This window comes from Thunnus albacares, chromosome 19, assembly GCF_914725855.1.
Source record: "Thunnus albacares chromosome 19, fThuAlb1.1, whole genome shotgun sequence".
NCBI classification, from domain to species: domain Eukaryota; kingdom Metazoa; phylum Chordata; class Actinopteri; order Scombriformes; family Scombridae; genus Thunnus; species Thunnus albacares.
In genome coordinates, this window is record NC_058124.1 from 28,064,942 (window position 1) to 28,081,749 (window position 16,808).

A 16,808-nucleotide genomic window follows, 5' to 3' on the forward strand; every position below is an offset into this window, starting at 1 on the left:
GGAAAGAGGAACTCAAAACATCAATCTAGAATCAAATCTATTGTATTGAATTGAGAACTGATTTTGAATCGCGAATCGATTGTGAATCGAATCGTGAGATTTCCTGAATCGTGCACCCCTAGTGTACATACATGTTTACATTATTTTAGGTTCTCTTTTAGATTCACTCTATTAAAATCTTTAAATACATGAAAAGTGAATAAGTGAATGAACTGTGTGATATAATTAAACCTACATTTCTTTGTCTAATAGGAACAAGGTTTGGGTTGCCAGTATTTACGTGAAAAATTCCCTTTGCTGGTGTTTATCATTTATTTATTTGGTAATAATGCAGTTATAAATGTTATTAATAAATACTGCACTAAGCCATCATGTCTGTGGTTATAAATGTCATTAAGTCATTATTTAAGTGTTTTTATATTGATATATCAAGTCTACATGTGTAAATGTTAGTATTGTTAATAGGTGGGTTTTGGTCCAGAAGGCCCAACGTGATGAATACAAAAAGAGCTAAAAAGAAAAAGTCAGCGTGAGTGAGGATGAACACCAGCCAAAGGGATGTTTTTGGCAAAGTTGCTCTCATTACTGTCTTATAACTGATCTGTAAAGCATTAGTAGATTATTTATTAACCATCAGTAAAGCCATTAGTTAAAAGTTGATCCATCTCCTCTTTAGAAAGAGACACAAAGTCAGTTTCAATGTTTGCTCACTGCTCAATTTTGACATTTAAATATTATTCTGACTGTTATTAAACCATCTAGTAGACAGGACTTTCTCATAATATTACTAATAATACTGTGTTCGATATTTTCACTGCAATCTGGGTTTCTTTTACACAAATAATCCATGAAGTAATCGAGGAGAAGGATTCAATCACTCTGCGCTGTCCTCACTCTGTGGAGGGTAAAGTGACGTGGAGCAGAGAGAGAAACAAAATCAAATTAGATGTACTGACAGTCGATGGCGACAGAGACATAAAACATGTTCATGATCCTTATAAGAAATACAGTTCTTTAGCAGACAAGTCGCTGCACATTCACAGAGCTGCTCTCTCAAATGCTGGAAAATACTTCTGTAACGAAGAACCAGCCGCGGATCTGACAGTGATCCCATCAGGTAACATTAAACTTTATTAGAAGTTTTTTTTCTGAATCAAAAACAATCTTTAAAAAATCTAATTTCCACTTAACAATTGTAAGGTTTGATTTGTAAATGTTGCATATGTTGTTTAAAGTTTATTGTGAAAAATTTTATGTTGTATCAAAATATTGTGCAGCATAAAAAGGATGCATATATGACTCATAACTTTAAAATTAATCATTACTGCTGTTACTGTAATCGAGCAGTTATTTGTTGTGTTTGTAAAATTCTCTCAGCTCACTGTGAGCTGTAACAAATTCACAGAGTATCTTTAAGTCAAGCGTCAGTAAGTAAGTGTCATCCACTGCAGGTGTTAGTGTCTCAAATAAGATCTCGTTTCAGAGTTCAACTCATAAACACTTTACATTCAAGCTCAGTAATAACAAGATAATAAGGAGGTGAAATCGTCTCAGTAATACTCTGGTAATAACCTGGTTAAATCGTGCTGATATCAAAACAGGAGGGTAATAATGTATAAAAAACATCTCAAGGTAAAAATGGTTTAACAACAGTTCATCAGGTTTTATCAGAGTTAATATTTACTCAGTAATAAGGTAATTGTAAAATCTATCAGTAGACGTAATACTAGGTGGCATAATACTATCAGCAAAAAGGAAATAGAGGGGTGATAATTAGTTCCATGGTCTCACAATACTCATATAATAATATCAGTGTAATATCATCACATTCACAATAAACATAATGTAAAATCTATTATTTCAGACCTGGAAACACACACAATAGTTTTGCTGTAAGAACCGCAGTAATGAGTAAAAACAATTGACACAATCTGGCCACTAGGAGACATTTTGGAGAGGTTCGGGGACACCAGTGACAACACAAACTAAAAACTCCCTCGATCCCATCAGGTCTAGAGGTCTGGAATTTTATCCAGGTGTGGTTGACAAGATGTAGAAAATATGTGGTGATTTGCATAGTTCTGGCATAAAGCATGTCCTAGTTATTGTTATTCCAATATGACTCATTATAGATGAGGAGCAAAAACACTTTTTTGAGCCATATTTGAACTGTTGTAGTTTCGGTTGTGTTTTAGCTACATGCTAATCAAGCACATTTCCAGGAACTAGAAGATATTACCTTTCAAATGAAGCCTAATACATGCATCATGCCTCACAGTTCTTCTGTTATAAGCGTTTCCATTCGGGTATGCCACATGGGTGAAAATTCCAAAAAAAGGGTGGATGTTAAGAGGCTCCATAGCAGAACCAGAAATGAAGTAGAAACTGGTAGTTCAGCATTTTACATCACTGATTAGTGAATGTTATGCAGAAAATACTACCAGTGTTTCCAGGTAATAACTTTAATGTTTAGTCTCAAAAGGAGTATAACTATAGAATTTGGAGGAAATGTGTTTGTTCATTTTCCAGCCCTGATTCATGGTAATTATACTGAGGTCCCTATTTTCCTGCTGGCACAAGCCCAGCGGCAGGTAAATGCAGTCTTTATGCAGTTTTCATCCAACATAAGTCTATTTTTTGCATCTGTGCCTGTTTGGTCATTTCTGGACACCAAAGGAGCTGCTTCAGCCGACGTGGGAGGAGAGCAGCAGCTGAGACTGTGTTTATTAGCTGACGCAGTTCAGTTTTGATGCTTATTTTGGCATAAAATTACATTTGCGATAAATCCTGCTCAGACCAGCTCTTATTGCACATGCAGATGCAGATGCAGACGCAGATGCAGACGCAGATGCAGGGCACACAGTCTCCAAAATCACAAAACACCTTTCATCTATGTTAAGTTTTGCAGCTTTCAGTTCGTAACATGTTTTTTTATCTACCACAGGTTGACATGAGAATCAAAACACAATGTTTACTTCATTATCTTTGGCTTATTACTCTGTTATATTATATGTCCTTTGTCATCAAAGTACATAATTGTATTACCTGTATTACCCTGTAGTTCACAAGATATTACCCTCTTATTCCCTTGTTATTCCTGAGCTGGGTTTTCCCTCAACTCTTCACTCAGCCACTGACTTTATCCTGAATGCATGACAGCAGATAATAATGAATTATAAGACATGAATCTTGTTTTTCACTCTGCACATCTTTGTACTTGACGACTGATGAGGTTGTGATTATGTTCACTTATCTTCCAGATGCTCCTTTCTTGTGACCGGTGTTTCTTCTTATAATAATTGCAATCCTCTTCTCATCATCATCATCGTCAGCACTGCCTTCAACACCTGGAGGACAACTGTCTGGATTTAAAATGACATGTTTATAAATGCTGTATATAATGTGAAAATGCATTAGAATTATTGATTTTTTGTTATTTATAATAGATCAACATTTTGGGAAACACATCCAATTATTCCCTTTCTTTCCGAGTGATTTGAGAAGCATTCATCTGCCAGTTTGTTATATAAAACAAGATGTAAATGAATAATATAAAATGTATTAAAATGCATCTGAATTACATTCAATACTTGTGGAAAACACCTCAGTAATTGTGCAAACTTTTAGTAAGTCTGAGTCATGATCACTGAGCCATTAAAGCCATTTAAATATGTTTGTGTAGCAGTAGTGTAGTTGATGGCATTTCCTCTATGGGTGATGCTACAGCTACATGACAGATTGCACAATTCATCCTTGTACAAACTGAGCTCTAATATTCCTGGACAGAAGTGAACTTTTCTCCAAACAATCATCAGTCACCATCAGCTGCTCAGCATCATTTTCTTTCACTTTGTGCATTTTGATGCAGATCTGGAAATTTCTGAATACAGTAGAATAAATTCAGAGGATTGTGCAGACTTGTTGTTGTTTGTTTTTCCTTTGCATGATGTCGCACTTCACACATACTCTCCACCCAACTCTGCACTACACACCAATGACTAGAGTTCCACATCCTTCCCCATTTCTATTTTTGTGCACCGATTACTAATAAACTTATGTAGGAGTCATTTCTGCTTCATGTTCTATGTGTGATTTTCCTTTTAACACTATTGAACCACCTTGTTTCCTGGATCAGAGTTAAGTGTTTTGCTGCAAAACAATGATTGTTGAAAATAAGGATATTGGATAATTTGATTGAGCTCTCTGTCTCCCACACAGTGGGTGAGACAGTCCCAAACGAGGCAACATCTGCTTGCTGATATTTCACAAAGCAAATATATTTTTTGTCTGGTCTTGATATGAGGTCGGGTTTGTTATTGTCCAGTTCTGGAAATTCAAAAACAAAAGTAATTTGTCTTGAGTCCATCTTTCAGTTCAAGCAGTGGTCAACAGCATCTACAAAGGTTAGTTCAACTGGGGTCAAAGTTCAACACATTTGATCTTTTGGTGCACCTGCGCAGAGCCGTCGCAACAAACCACAAACACAATGATGAAGATGAACACAAAAGCAGTTTTTCTGTGATATTGTGAAAACACCATCAGTGTGTCTGTATTTAGCATTAGTGACCCGACCGCCTGCATCAGTGTCACTGCTTCTCTGTTATGACACCAGATCAGATTAAAGTTCTGGGGATTAGAAAAAATGTCCCCTTACTGAGAGGTTTGTCATGCAGGAAGCACGTCATGTTTCCTCTAAATCAAGATATATGGTTGCTGCTGAACAGCTTCTGTGCTCGAGTGGTCTCTGTGTGGTTAGATATCTGGCTGGAAAGTTCAGCTGCATCTGTCTCGGACTGTGTTCACCCAGAATGTGGTGGTTTGGTTTCTTCTTTCTTTCTTCGGCAGCTCTCATTGTTCAGATCACCTGTCTTTCAATGATTTTAAGTTGATTAGTTTGAGTTTCTTTGACCTGCTCGTTAGTCTTTCAATGGTGATGAGATAAAGAGCCAGATATTGTTCTCAGGAGTTCAAGGAGAAATAACCAAAGCTAAAAGAGAGTAAATATTGGACATAGATTCATCAGATCAATTTTATATTTGCTGTTATTAAGTCGTACATGAAGGTAATTTATGAGACAGTGTTGGAACATACTGTATGTAGGTAAAAGTGTGTTTTTATAATATGTGAATGCCTTTGTGTACAAATCAAATCATCACTTTCCTAAAATTAAAAAGAAGGAATCTGCAAACAAATGAATTAAAAAATGTTTTAAAAGATCTGTGAATCTAATTTGTTAGTTAGTTCATCTTTATCTGTTCAGGAAATCACATTGAGACCAAAATCTCTTCAGCAAGAGACCTGAGAACAAATTACATACATACAAGATCACAAGAAGACAGTTCATTCACACAAAACAACCATCACACACACACACACACACACACACACACACACACACATTAAAACAAAAAACTAAAAAATATCAGCGAGTAAAACTTTAAAGTCTCTCAGTCTCAGTTTAAAAACAATAATAACTAATATGTAATAAAGTCATTTGAGTTACTTTCATGTCCTGGAACTGTCCGTGTGAAACATGATCACACTATTCACACTAGAGTTTCCTCATCAGTGTTCATTAACCACAAAGAAAGAGAAAGAAAGATATTTGAGAGGTGAGAGTGCAGCCTTTAAAGTCAGATGAACACACGTATACACTGAGTTCCTGTTCTTCTCTCAGATAGAAACTGTCTCTGTTCATTGTGGTTCAGTCTGTTGGAGGATGAGGATGAACATCTGCAGCTGCCTGTTAGCTTTAGTTCTGGGCTGTAATGTGACAGCAGGTAAGAACTTTACTCTTTTTCATCAGCTTTAATAATAATGTTCATGTTTGTTCATGTCATAGAGTGAGTGATGAATGTGGTGCAACTCTTTATTTTTACTGGTGTTTTCAGGCTAAAAGAGTGCAGCATGATACATCTTATAGGAAGTATTGATAATTAATTAATTAATTAATTAAGCTATTGTTAATTCTTCTTTGTCTTCGGGATGTTTCCTGTCCTATTTTAAGCTGCTACTATCCAGCCCATATTAAAGAAATCTAACTTAGTTCCTGCTTTGCCAGAGAACTAGAGGCCTGTATCTACACTCCCAGGCTCCTCGACTGTCTGAACGCTATTAGAGACTGGACGGCAGAAAAGTTGTTACAGCTCAGTGCTGATGAGACGGAGGTTCTGGTTGTTGTTCCAGTAAAGGTTGCCTCTGTCACATTTAGGATCCCGTTCAGGCTAAAAGAGTGCAGCATGATACATCTTATAGGAAGTATTGATAATTATTTCCTGTCCTATTTTAAGCTGCTACTATCCAGTCCATATTAAAGAAATCTAACTTAGTTCCTCCTTAAGATTCTCATTCTTACTTACAGAGCTTTGCACAGTCATGCTTGCTGTCTGTCTCACACAAACGCCTTAAGACTCAAGGTGATCGAGTTTTTGAAGTCGTAGCATCTAAACTATGTAACGCTCTGCCTGCTCCCTCACAGTCTGCTGACTCTGTGGATTCATTTAAAAAGCAGCTAAAGACAAACTCGTTTAGACAGGCAGGGTAACCTGTAAGCACCAGGTCAGTATTTTATGGTTTTATTGTGTTTTTTAGTTTTGCACTATTTAATCACGTGACTTGGGTGGTCACTTCATCTGCTATGAATCTTTCTTTTTTGTATATTGCATTACGTGCTTGTAAAGCACTTGCTGTACAAATACATTTACTTACTTTTACTTTTTACATATAAAGTATGTTGTCCATTGTTTCCAGTATTTTACATATTGTTCATATCGTAGTCTGAAGGTAAAGGTCAGTTTCTCCATACAGTGAATTTAGCTGATGTATAAAGTATTTTATAGAGATTTTAGTGATTTGTTGAAACACGTTCAGGTTCATTGTCATATTCATGTATTTGAATAAATCAAGTTCAAAGTTGTTTATTGGTCACGTACACAAAACAAACAATACAATGTGCAGTGAAATGCAGTTTAGGCCCTCCTAGATTAGCTTATAACTGCTAAGATTAAAGATAGAAATAGTAATAAAGATGAAAAGGAAATCAAAAATAAAAATATTATATCATATATATACAATTTATATATATATATATATTACATTATATAAAACATACACTATGACCATATAAATAAACATATTTTAAACAAACATTAATATTGATAGTAAAAAGAGATGAACAGTAATATGAAGGTGCAAACATAGTCTAACCTACATATATTTATATGATCTAAAAATTATCTAAAAATATCTACAGACTCACACAGTGACAAAAGACGGTGGTGCACAAATGTGCACGCACACAAAACCACATGTAAGGTTGCAGTGCATTGTGACCACTGCCCCCCCACCACACACACACACACATTAGCTGATGGTGTGAATGATGTAAAGTCAGAAGTTAAAAGTGAAGTGCAGTAATGCTTTAAGGTCTTCATGTTTTTCATGATTAGCAGTTTGCACTCGACAGTTAAATGTGATTCTGACTCTGATGGAAAACAACTTTTCAGTTCTTTGCAATATTAGAAATGTTGACATTCTGAAAATGGATGTTTAGTTCTTGTAAACTGTGTTTCTTTTGCAGAAATAATCCATCAAATAGTCGAAGAGGAGCAACAAGTCTCTCTGCGTTGTTCTCACTCTGTGGAGGGTAAAGTGACGTGGAGCAGAGAGATTAATGGAAACACAGTTGACATATTAATAGTTGATGGTGACGGAGAGCAAAGATTCAATGACCCCCACAAACGATACGGTTCAACCCATGATAAGTCACTGCACATCTCTAGAGTTGCTGTCTCAGACTCTGGAAAATACTTGTGTAACAATGAAGCAGCTGTGGAACTGACGGTGATCCCATCAGGTAACATCAAACTCTGTCAAAGTTGTTCTGCTTCCTGTTTCTTCCTGTTTCAAAGTCTCGTCTCTGTGCTTCACTTTTCATCTTCTAAACTGTGATTAAATACATACATTGACATATTAATGAAATGATGCATTTCAAAGGTAAATGTGGTTTTAACTTCAATAACAAATATATTGTAAGAAATAACATCATCATTACTTATTACTTTCATAACTCAAAACCAGGTTTTAATTTCACACTGACTGTTAAGAATAGAGGCCGAATTAATTTATAACATTAACTTCTTGTTACTGTAGTTACTTAAATATTTCTGTGTATTTTTATGCGTTCGTCATTTTATTGTATTTTTTTACGTGATGTGCTTTACTTTGTTTGTGGTAAATTAATAAACAGCTTTTTATGGTCGGTGAAGAAAAATATCTTTTTAAAGTTCTCTAATACGTCATTTCTATTGTTCTTTTCCTTTTAAAGGAACAGGTCGTCTTGTTCATGTAGAGTCACACAGGAAACAAACACCTGAATTAAGTCCTTTTCTCTAAAACCTCATTTAGGAACTTATAACCAACAGTCAGGAGCTCAAATGAACATTAAAGCTGTTTTTCTTGCTGTAATCATTCCTCCTGTTCATACTGACCATTAGAAGATCCCTTCATAATGACCTTACAATGGAAGTGATGGAGGACAAAATCCACAGTCCTCCTTCTGTGTAAAAATGTATTTCAAAGTTTATCTGAAGCTAATATGAAGCTTCAGCGTCCAAATGAGTCAAATCAAGTAGATATCTTTCAACGTTACAGTCTTTTTAGTGCCAAAGTTCCTCTTTTTGTTACTATACTTCCACCTGCAGCTCAACAGGGAAACACTGTCCGAGGAAACACAAAGAGGGAATTTGATGCTAAAAAGACTGTAAATGTGTCAGATATCCACTTGATATGACTAACTCAGACTGATGAAGCTGAATAGAAGCTTCACAGAGACTTTTAAATGACTGTGTGGACACACTGTGGATTTTGGCCTCCATCACTTCCATTGAAAGCACATTTGAAGGATCATTTAATATCCAGTATGAACAGGAGGAATGATTACAGTGAGGAAAACCTCTTTCACTGTTCATATGGACACCTGACTGCTGGTTTAAGATTATAACATTTTCAATAATCATCACTTCAAAGTGTGATCACAGTGTGTTCTGCACAGGACACTTTGCAGCGTAAAAATAAACTCATCAGTGCAGAAAGTGTTTCTAAATGACCTCAAACCTTTATTTATCTGTCATATTTCTGTACTGATGTTTCTGTTAATTAGTGGCCGACACAAACAGTCTGATAAGCTGATATCAGCCAATATATTAGTGCAGCTTTAAGTTAGGTATCAATACAGTCAGAGAACTTTTAGTGACTGTAACAATTCTCCACTTTGTGTAGAAACAGAAGTTAGTTTATCAAAGAAAATCTTGTTTTGGAACAAAACTCTTCCATGTGTCACTGACTTTATCATGAATACATGTGTTTATGATGGCATGTTATAAAACATGAATCTTGGTTTTTACTAACTTAATGTTTGTTGCTCACAGGAACAACAACAGTCAGAATTGCAGAGAAGTCCAACGTCACTCTGACATGTCCTGTTGTTGGAGGGTCACATGTTCCAACATGGACCAGAGAGATTGATGGAAAACAACAACAAATCAGGCGTCATGTTTCAGCTGTTGACAAGTATCTGAATATACCAGACGTGCAGCCTGGTGACTCTGGACTGTACTACTGTGGTGGAAAACCAGCTGCAAATCTAAACGTGATCAAAGGTGATCAGTCTGAGAGAGGTGAGACACAAGAACTCAAAGACACACACAAAAATATGAAGGCAGGTAAAGCACAGAGAAGAAGTTATTTAAAGGAATAATCTGACATTTTGGTAAATTTATTAACATGTTTAACTTTCTTACTGAGAGTTAGAAGAGAAGATCAACCAGTGGTGGAATGTAACTAAGTACATTTACTTAAATACAGTTTTTAGGAACCATTTGATGTTACTTTCTACTTCCTGTCCGCTAGATCTCAGAGGAGAATATTGTACTTTTTACTCCACTACATTTATTTGAATGTGATAGTTACAAGTGTCTTTCCAGATCTATATTTTACAAATAAAACAGATGATGTATTTATATTTGTAATTAATTTAGATCACTTTGTAGAGATCTGTTTCTACTTTGACACATAAGAGTATTTTCTATTGATCGGTGTGAAAAGACATGTAAAATTCCAAGAGGGGTGAAAACTTTTTACAGGCAACGTATATTCTGTACATGTAAAATACAGACGGGTGACAAATGAAAGGAAAAGCTGGTACCACCACTTAGATCGATACCACATTCATATCTGTCCATTAAACATGAAGCTACAGGCAGCAGCCGGTTAGCTTAGCTTAGCATAAAGACTGGAAACAGAAGGAAACAGCTAGCCTGGTGTTACAGAGAGTTATATGCAGAAATATAATGACACACAAGGCTGAACAATAACAAATATGATCAGTTCAAATAAGAGAGAAACTTTAATGCTGCTTCAAATTAAACAGAAACAATATCCTCAACATTCAAGTGCTTTAAGTCATGAGAACATTTGCTCTGCTTAATAACTCACCACAAAACTGGCTATCGCCTATTTCCTGTTTCAAAACTGATGAATGATTTCATGACTTTCTGTGGTAAAATGCATTTTGCTGCTCTGTTGTATCTATTTCCTCCATCTCACACAGAAGAAAACAGGACACCACCACCAACAACCCCAACTACAACTACAGCAACAATAACTGTACAAGCACCACCACCAACAACAACAACGGAGGAGGGAGAGAGTAAGATGAAAACAGATCTAAATGTTAAATTAAACTGATTAAAGGTGATCGATCTAAACGAACAAAACGGCAGAAAACACTTTAAATGCAGTAATTAAACAAACAGATACAGATATAAGAGCCTGGGAAAGTTTTAACACTGTGTTCAAGTAAAACTATAGTTTCAATGTAGGAAGTCGAGCACACAACATGCTCAACATTCAGGTGGATTTTGTTGTGAGAACTTGAACTGTTGCTGACTCAGCACAAATATTAAAGTAGCGTTGTTACTTTTTCAAAAACTGTGAATTATTTTGTGACATTCTGTAAACAGTTAGCTGTAGTAAAATACATTTTCTGCCCTGTAATATATATTTTCTCTATTCTACACAGATGATGATGAAGAATCAACATCACCACTAGCTGAAAACACAGGTATGACTGCAATAAATAAGTCACATCAAGAAACCTGAAAAGAAAATGAGTAAAATGAAACAGATCTAACTGTTGAATTGTTAAACTGATTAAAAGCTTTTATTGATCTGAGAGCCCAGAGACAAGATCTCAAAGAAGAACAAAAAGCAGAAAACACTTTAAATGCAGTAATTAAACAAACAGATACAGATATAAGAGCCTGGGAAAGTTTTAACACTGCGTTCAAGTGAAACTACAGTTTCAATGTAGGAAGTCGAGCACACAACATGTTCAACATTCAGGTGGTTTTCGTTGTGTCACACCTACATTGAAAAACGATTCACATTTAAGTTTATTTTATCTTTTGGCTCCTAAAACTGTTATTGTTGGAAGTTATGTTACAGCTCATGATGCTATAGTCACTTCCTGTTTACATAGTTGGCTGTTTCTCATAGAGTTGCAAAATTAGAGGAGATATTTTTGGCGTTCCTGGTTCCGGAGGTAAAAATTCTGTTCGTTTTTCTCACAGACAATGTTTCACTGAGCACTTCTACCACTTGGATGGTTAAATCACCAGAAAAAAGATGAACAATTAAAGATAAAAAGTTGACTGTGTATATAATAATTTCAAGGTAGAAATTAACTACGACTCCCAAAGTGCATTTCTGCAAGAAACAGCCAATCACTCAGTTTAAAATCCACTCATGTGCACTGCTAACAGCAGGCAGAAGCCAAAGATTACAGTGTTGACAAAATTGATTTTACAATCTACAGAACCAAAGGCTTCTTCTCCATAGCAACAGCAGCTGAGGCTCATGGGCATTGTAGTATTCTTAGCCGTCCACCAAAATCACAGACAAAACATGATTTCTGAGAAACTAAGTGTAAATACTGTAAACTGGTGGTCAGAATATAAACCTGTAGGATCATTCATTTATCCAGGAGAGTCCTGAGTTTCTATGTTCAGTAACATCAAGGAGATTGTTAAAGAAAATTTTGAAAACCAGAAAAACACTTGTGGAACCAGCGGCCCCTCACACTTCACAGCTATTAGATGGCACTACAGATGTTTCCTTGCTATCGATTTACACATGAAATGTTCACTAGATAAAACATTTCTAACAGTTAATGGTGCAACCTGATTTACTAAAACTAGTAAACTAGTAGTAGCAGAGATATAAGAGCCTGGGAAAGTTTTAACACTGTGTTCAAGTGAAACTACAGTTTCAATGTTGGAAGTCGAGCACACAACATGTTCAACATTCAGTTGGATTTTGTTGTGAGAACTTGAACTGTTGCTGACTCAGCACAAATATTAAAGTAGCGTTGTTACTTTTTCAAAAACTGTGAATTATTTTGTGACATTCTGTAAACAGTTAGCTGTAGTAAAATACATTTTCTGCCCTGTAATATATATTTTCTCTATTCTACACAGATGATGATGAAGAATCAACATCACCACTAGCTGAAAACACAGGTATGACTGCAATAAATAAGTCACATCAAGAAACCTGAAAAGAAAATGAGTAAAATGAAACAGATCTAACTGTTGAATTGTTAAACTGATTAAAAGCTTTTATTGATCTGAGAGCCCAGAGACAAGATCTCAAAGAAGAACAAAAAGCAGAAAACACTTTAAATGCAGTAATTAAACAAACAGATACAGATATAAGAGCCTGGGAAAGTTTTAACACTGTGTTCAAGTGAAACTATAGTTTCAATGTTGGAAGTCGAGCACACAACATGTTCAACATTCAGATGGTTTTTGTTGTGAGAACTTGAACTGTTGCTGACTCAGCACAAATATTAAAGTAACGTTGTTCCTTTTTCAAAAACTGAATCAATTTGTGACATTCTGTAAACAGTTAGCTGTAGTAAAATACATTTTCTGCTCTGTAATATATATTTTCTCCGTTCTGCACAGATGATAATACAGGACCAACATCACCTACAACAACTTCTACAACATCACCACCAGCTGCAAACACAGGTATGACTGCAATAAATAAGTCACATCAAGAAACCTGAAAAGAAAATGAGTAAAATGAACCAGATCTAAATGTTAAATTATAAAAGTAGAGCTGCAGAGGTGAGGTTAGAAAACTTTACAACAGATCATTCAAACACATTAACACATCAACTACAGGCTGTTATACATTTATTTTTGTAACATTTACTGTGACGGTCCATTAAATGTCAATTTTAAATATTAATTTTGGTCTCAGATTTATATAAATAAAAACTCATGATACAAGTTTGGTTTCAGGCAGGTCATCAAATGCATATTCAGTAAAGTAAACATTTTGCAGAGTCAGGCTCTTTCTGTGTGTGACGTGTACATATGAGCAGGAAAAGAGATGGAGACCAAGTGCACATACACAACTATTTTGGCCGTCCGACAAAAAATGTCCCACCAAAGTTAAAAACAAACCTACAACCTTGATTTGAACGATCCCACACAGAAGATAAAAAGACACCTTCAACTACACCTGCACACACAAACACAGGTATGATCACATTTTTTCATGATTAGCAGTTTGCACTCGACAGTTAAATGTGATTCTGACTCTGATGGAAAACAACTTTTCACTTCTTTGCAATATTAGAAATGTTGACATTCTGAAAATGGATGTTTAGTTCTTGTAAACTGTGTTTATTTTGCACAAATAATCCATCAAATAGTCAAAGAGGAGCAACAAGTCTCTCTGTGTTGTTCTCACTCTGTGGAGGGTAAAGTGATGTGGAGCAGAGAGATTAATGGAAACACAGTTGACATATTAGATATATATAAGATTATAACATTTTCAATAATCATCACTTCAAAGTGTGATCACAGTGTGTTCTGCACAGGACACTTTGCAGTGTAAAAATAAACTCATCAGTGCAGAAACTGTTTCTAAATGACCTCAAACCTTTATTTATCTGTCATATTTCTGTACTGATGTTTCTGTTAATTAGTGGCCGACACAAACAGTCTGATAAGCTGATATCAGCCAATATATTAGTGCAGCTTTAAGTTAGGTATCAATACAGTAAGAGAACTTTTAGTGACTGTAACAATTCTCCACTTTGTGTAGAAACAGAAGTTAGTTTATCAAAGAAAATCTTGTTTTGGAACAAAACTCTTCCATGTGTCACTGACTTTATCATGAATACATGTGTTTATGATGGCATGTTATAAAACATGAATCTTGGTTTTTACTAACTTAATGTTTGTTGCTCACAGGAACAACAACAGTCAGTATTGCAGAGAAGTCCAACGTCACTCTGACATGTCCTGATGTTGTTGGAGGGTCACATGTTCCAACATGGACCAGAGAGATTGATGGAAAACAACAACAAATCAGTCGTCATGTTTCAGCTGTTGACAAGTATCTGAATATACCAGACGTGCAGCCTGGTGACTCTGGACTGTACTACTGTGATGGAAAACCAGCTGCACATCTAAACGTGAGCAAAGGTGATCAGTCTGAGAGAGGTGAGACACAAGAACTCAAAGACACACACAAAAATATGAAGGCAGGTAAAGCACAGAGAAGAAGTTATTTAAAGGAATAATCTGACATTTTGGGAAATTTATTAACATGTTTAACTTTCTTACTGAGAGTTAGAAGAGAAGATCAACCAGTGGTGGAATGTAACTAAGTACATTTACTTAAATACAGTTTTTAGGAACCATTTGATGTTACTTTCTACTTCCTGTCCGCTAGATCTCAGAGGAGAATATTGTACTTTTTACTCCACTACATTTATTTGAATGTGATAGTTACAAGTGTCTTTCCAGATCTATATTTTACAAATAAAACAGATGATGTATTTATATTTGTAATTAATTTAGATCACTTTGTAGAGATCTGTTTCTACTTTGACACATAAGAGTATTTTCTATTGATGGGTGTGAAAAGACATGTAAAATTCCAAGAGGGGTGAAAACTTTTTACAGGCAACGTATATTCTGTATATGTAAAATACAGACGGGTGACAAATGAAAGGAAAAACTGGTACCACCACTTAGATCGATACCACATTCATATCTGTCCATTAAACATGAAGCTACAGCCAGCAGCCGGTTAGCTTAGCTTAGCATAAAGACTGGAAACAGATGGAAACAGCTAGCCTGGTGTTACAGAGAGTTATATGCAGAAATATAATGACACACAAGGCTGAACAATAACAAATATGACCAGTTCAAATAAGAGAGAAACTTTAATGCTGCTTCAAATTAAACAGAAACAATATCCTCAACATTCAAGTGCTTTAAGTCATGAGAACATTTGCTCTGCTTGATAACTCACCACAAAACTGGCCATCGCCTATTTCCTGTTTCACAACTGATGAATGATTTCATAACTTTCTGTGGTAAAATGTCTTTTGCTGCCCTGTTGTATCTATTTCCTCCATCTCACACAGAAGAAAACAGGACATCACCAACAACAACAACAACTGCACCACCAAAAACTAAGAAAACGGACGAGGGAGAGAGTAAGATGAAAACAGATCTAAATGTTAAATTAAACTGATTAAAAGGTGATTGATCTGAACGAACAAAACAACAGAAAACACTTTAAATGCAGTAATTAAACAAACAGATACAGATATAAGAGCCTGGGAAAGTTTTAACACTGTGTTCAAGTGAAACTATAGTTTCAATGTTGGAAGTCGAGCACACAACATGCTCAACATTCAGGTGGTTTTCGTTGTGTCACACCTACATTGAAAAAGGATTCGCAGTTCAGTTTATTTTATCTTTTGGCTCCTAAAACTGTTATTGTTGGAAGTTATGTTACAGCTCATGATGCTACAGTCACTTCCTGTTTACATAGTCGGCTGTTTCTCATAGAGTTGCAAAATTAGAGGAGATATTTTTGGCGTTCCTGGTTCCGGAGGTAAAAATTCTGTTCATTTTTCTCACGGACAATGTTACACTGAGCACTTCTACCACTTGGATGGTTAAATCACCAGAAAAAGGTGAACAATTAAAGATAAAAAGTTGACTGTGTACATAAATATTTCAAGGTAGAAGTTAACTACGACTCCCAAAGTGCATTTCTGCAAGAAACAGCCAATCACTGAGCTTAAAATCCACTCATGTGCACTGCTAACAGCAGGCAGAAGCCAAAGATTTCAGTGTTGACAAATTGATTTTACAATCCACAGAGCCAAAGGCTTCTTCTCCATAGCAACAGCAGCTGAGGCTCATGGGTATTGTAGTATTCTTAGCTGTCCACCAAAATCACAAACAAAACATGATTTCTGAGAAACTAAGTGTAAAAACTGTAAACTGGTGGTCAGAATATAAACCTGTAGGATCATTCATTTATCCAGGAGAGTCCTGAGTTTCTATGTTCAGTAACATCAAGGAGATCGTTTAAAGAAAATTTTGAAAACTAGAAAAACACTTGTGGAACCAGCGGCCCCTCACACTTCACAGCTATTAGATGGCACTACAGATGTTTCCTTGCTATCGATTTACACATGAAATGTTCACTAGATAAAACATTTCTAACAGTTAATGGTGCAACCTGATTTATTAAAACTAGTAAACTAGTAGTAGCAGAGATATAAGAGCCTGGGAAAGTTTTAACACTGTGTTCAAGTGAAACTACAGTTTCAATGTAGGAAGTCGGGCACACAACATGCTCAACATTCAGGTGGATTTTGTTGTGAGAACTTGAACTGTTGCTGACTCAGCACAAATATTAAAGTA

General features: G+C 35.7%; 1 protein-coding gene and 3 gene segments (V, D, J or C); 1 reads left to right on the forward strand and 3 right to left on the reverse strand.

Moving 5' to 3' along the window:
* The window catches only part of LOC122970078, a 916,362-nt gene that overhangs the window by 222,796 nt on the left and 676,758 nt on the right, over nucleotides 1-16,808 (reverse strand).
* The window catches only part of LOC122970080, an 891,879-nt gene that overhangs the window by 182,725 nt on the left and 692,346 nt on the right, over nucleotides 1-16,808 (reverse strand).
* Nucleotides 1-16,808, reverse strand: part of LOC122970079 — an 808,187-nt gene that overhangs the window by 112,500 nt on the left and 678,879 nt on the right.
* Nucleotides 5,224-16,808, forward strand: part of LOC122970054 — a 151,022-nt gene continuing 139,437 nt past the window's right edge. Inside the window, exons 1-3 of the mRNA XM_044336156.1 lie at nucleotides 5,224-5,780; nucleotides 7,580-7,855; nucleotides 14,328-14,579. Coding sequence (XP_044192091.1) covers nucleotides 5,720-5,780; nucleotides 7,580-7,855; nucleotides 14,328-14,579 — 589 coding nt within the window. The 5' untranslated portion in view covers nucleotides 5,224-5,719. The remainder of the gene's footprint in view (nucleotides 5,781-7,579; nucleotides 7,856-14,327; nucleotides 14,580-16,808) is intronic.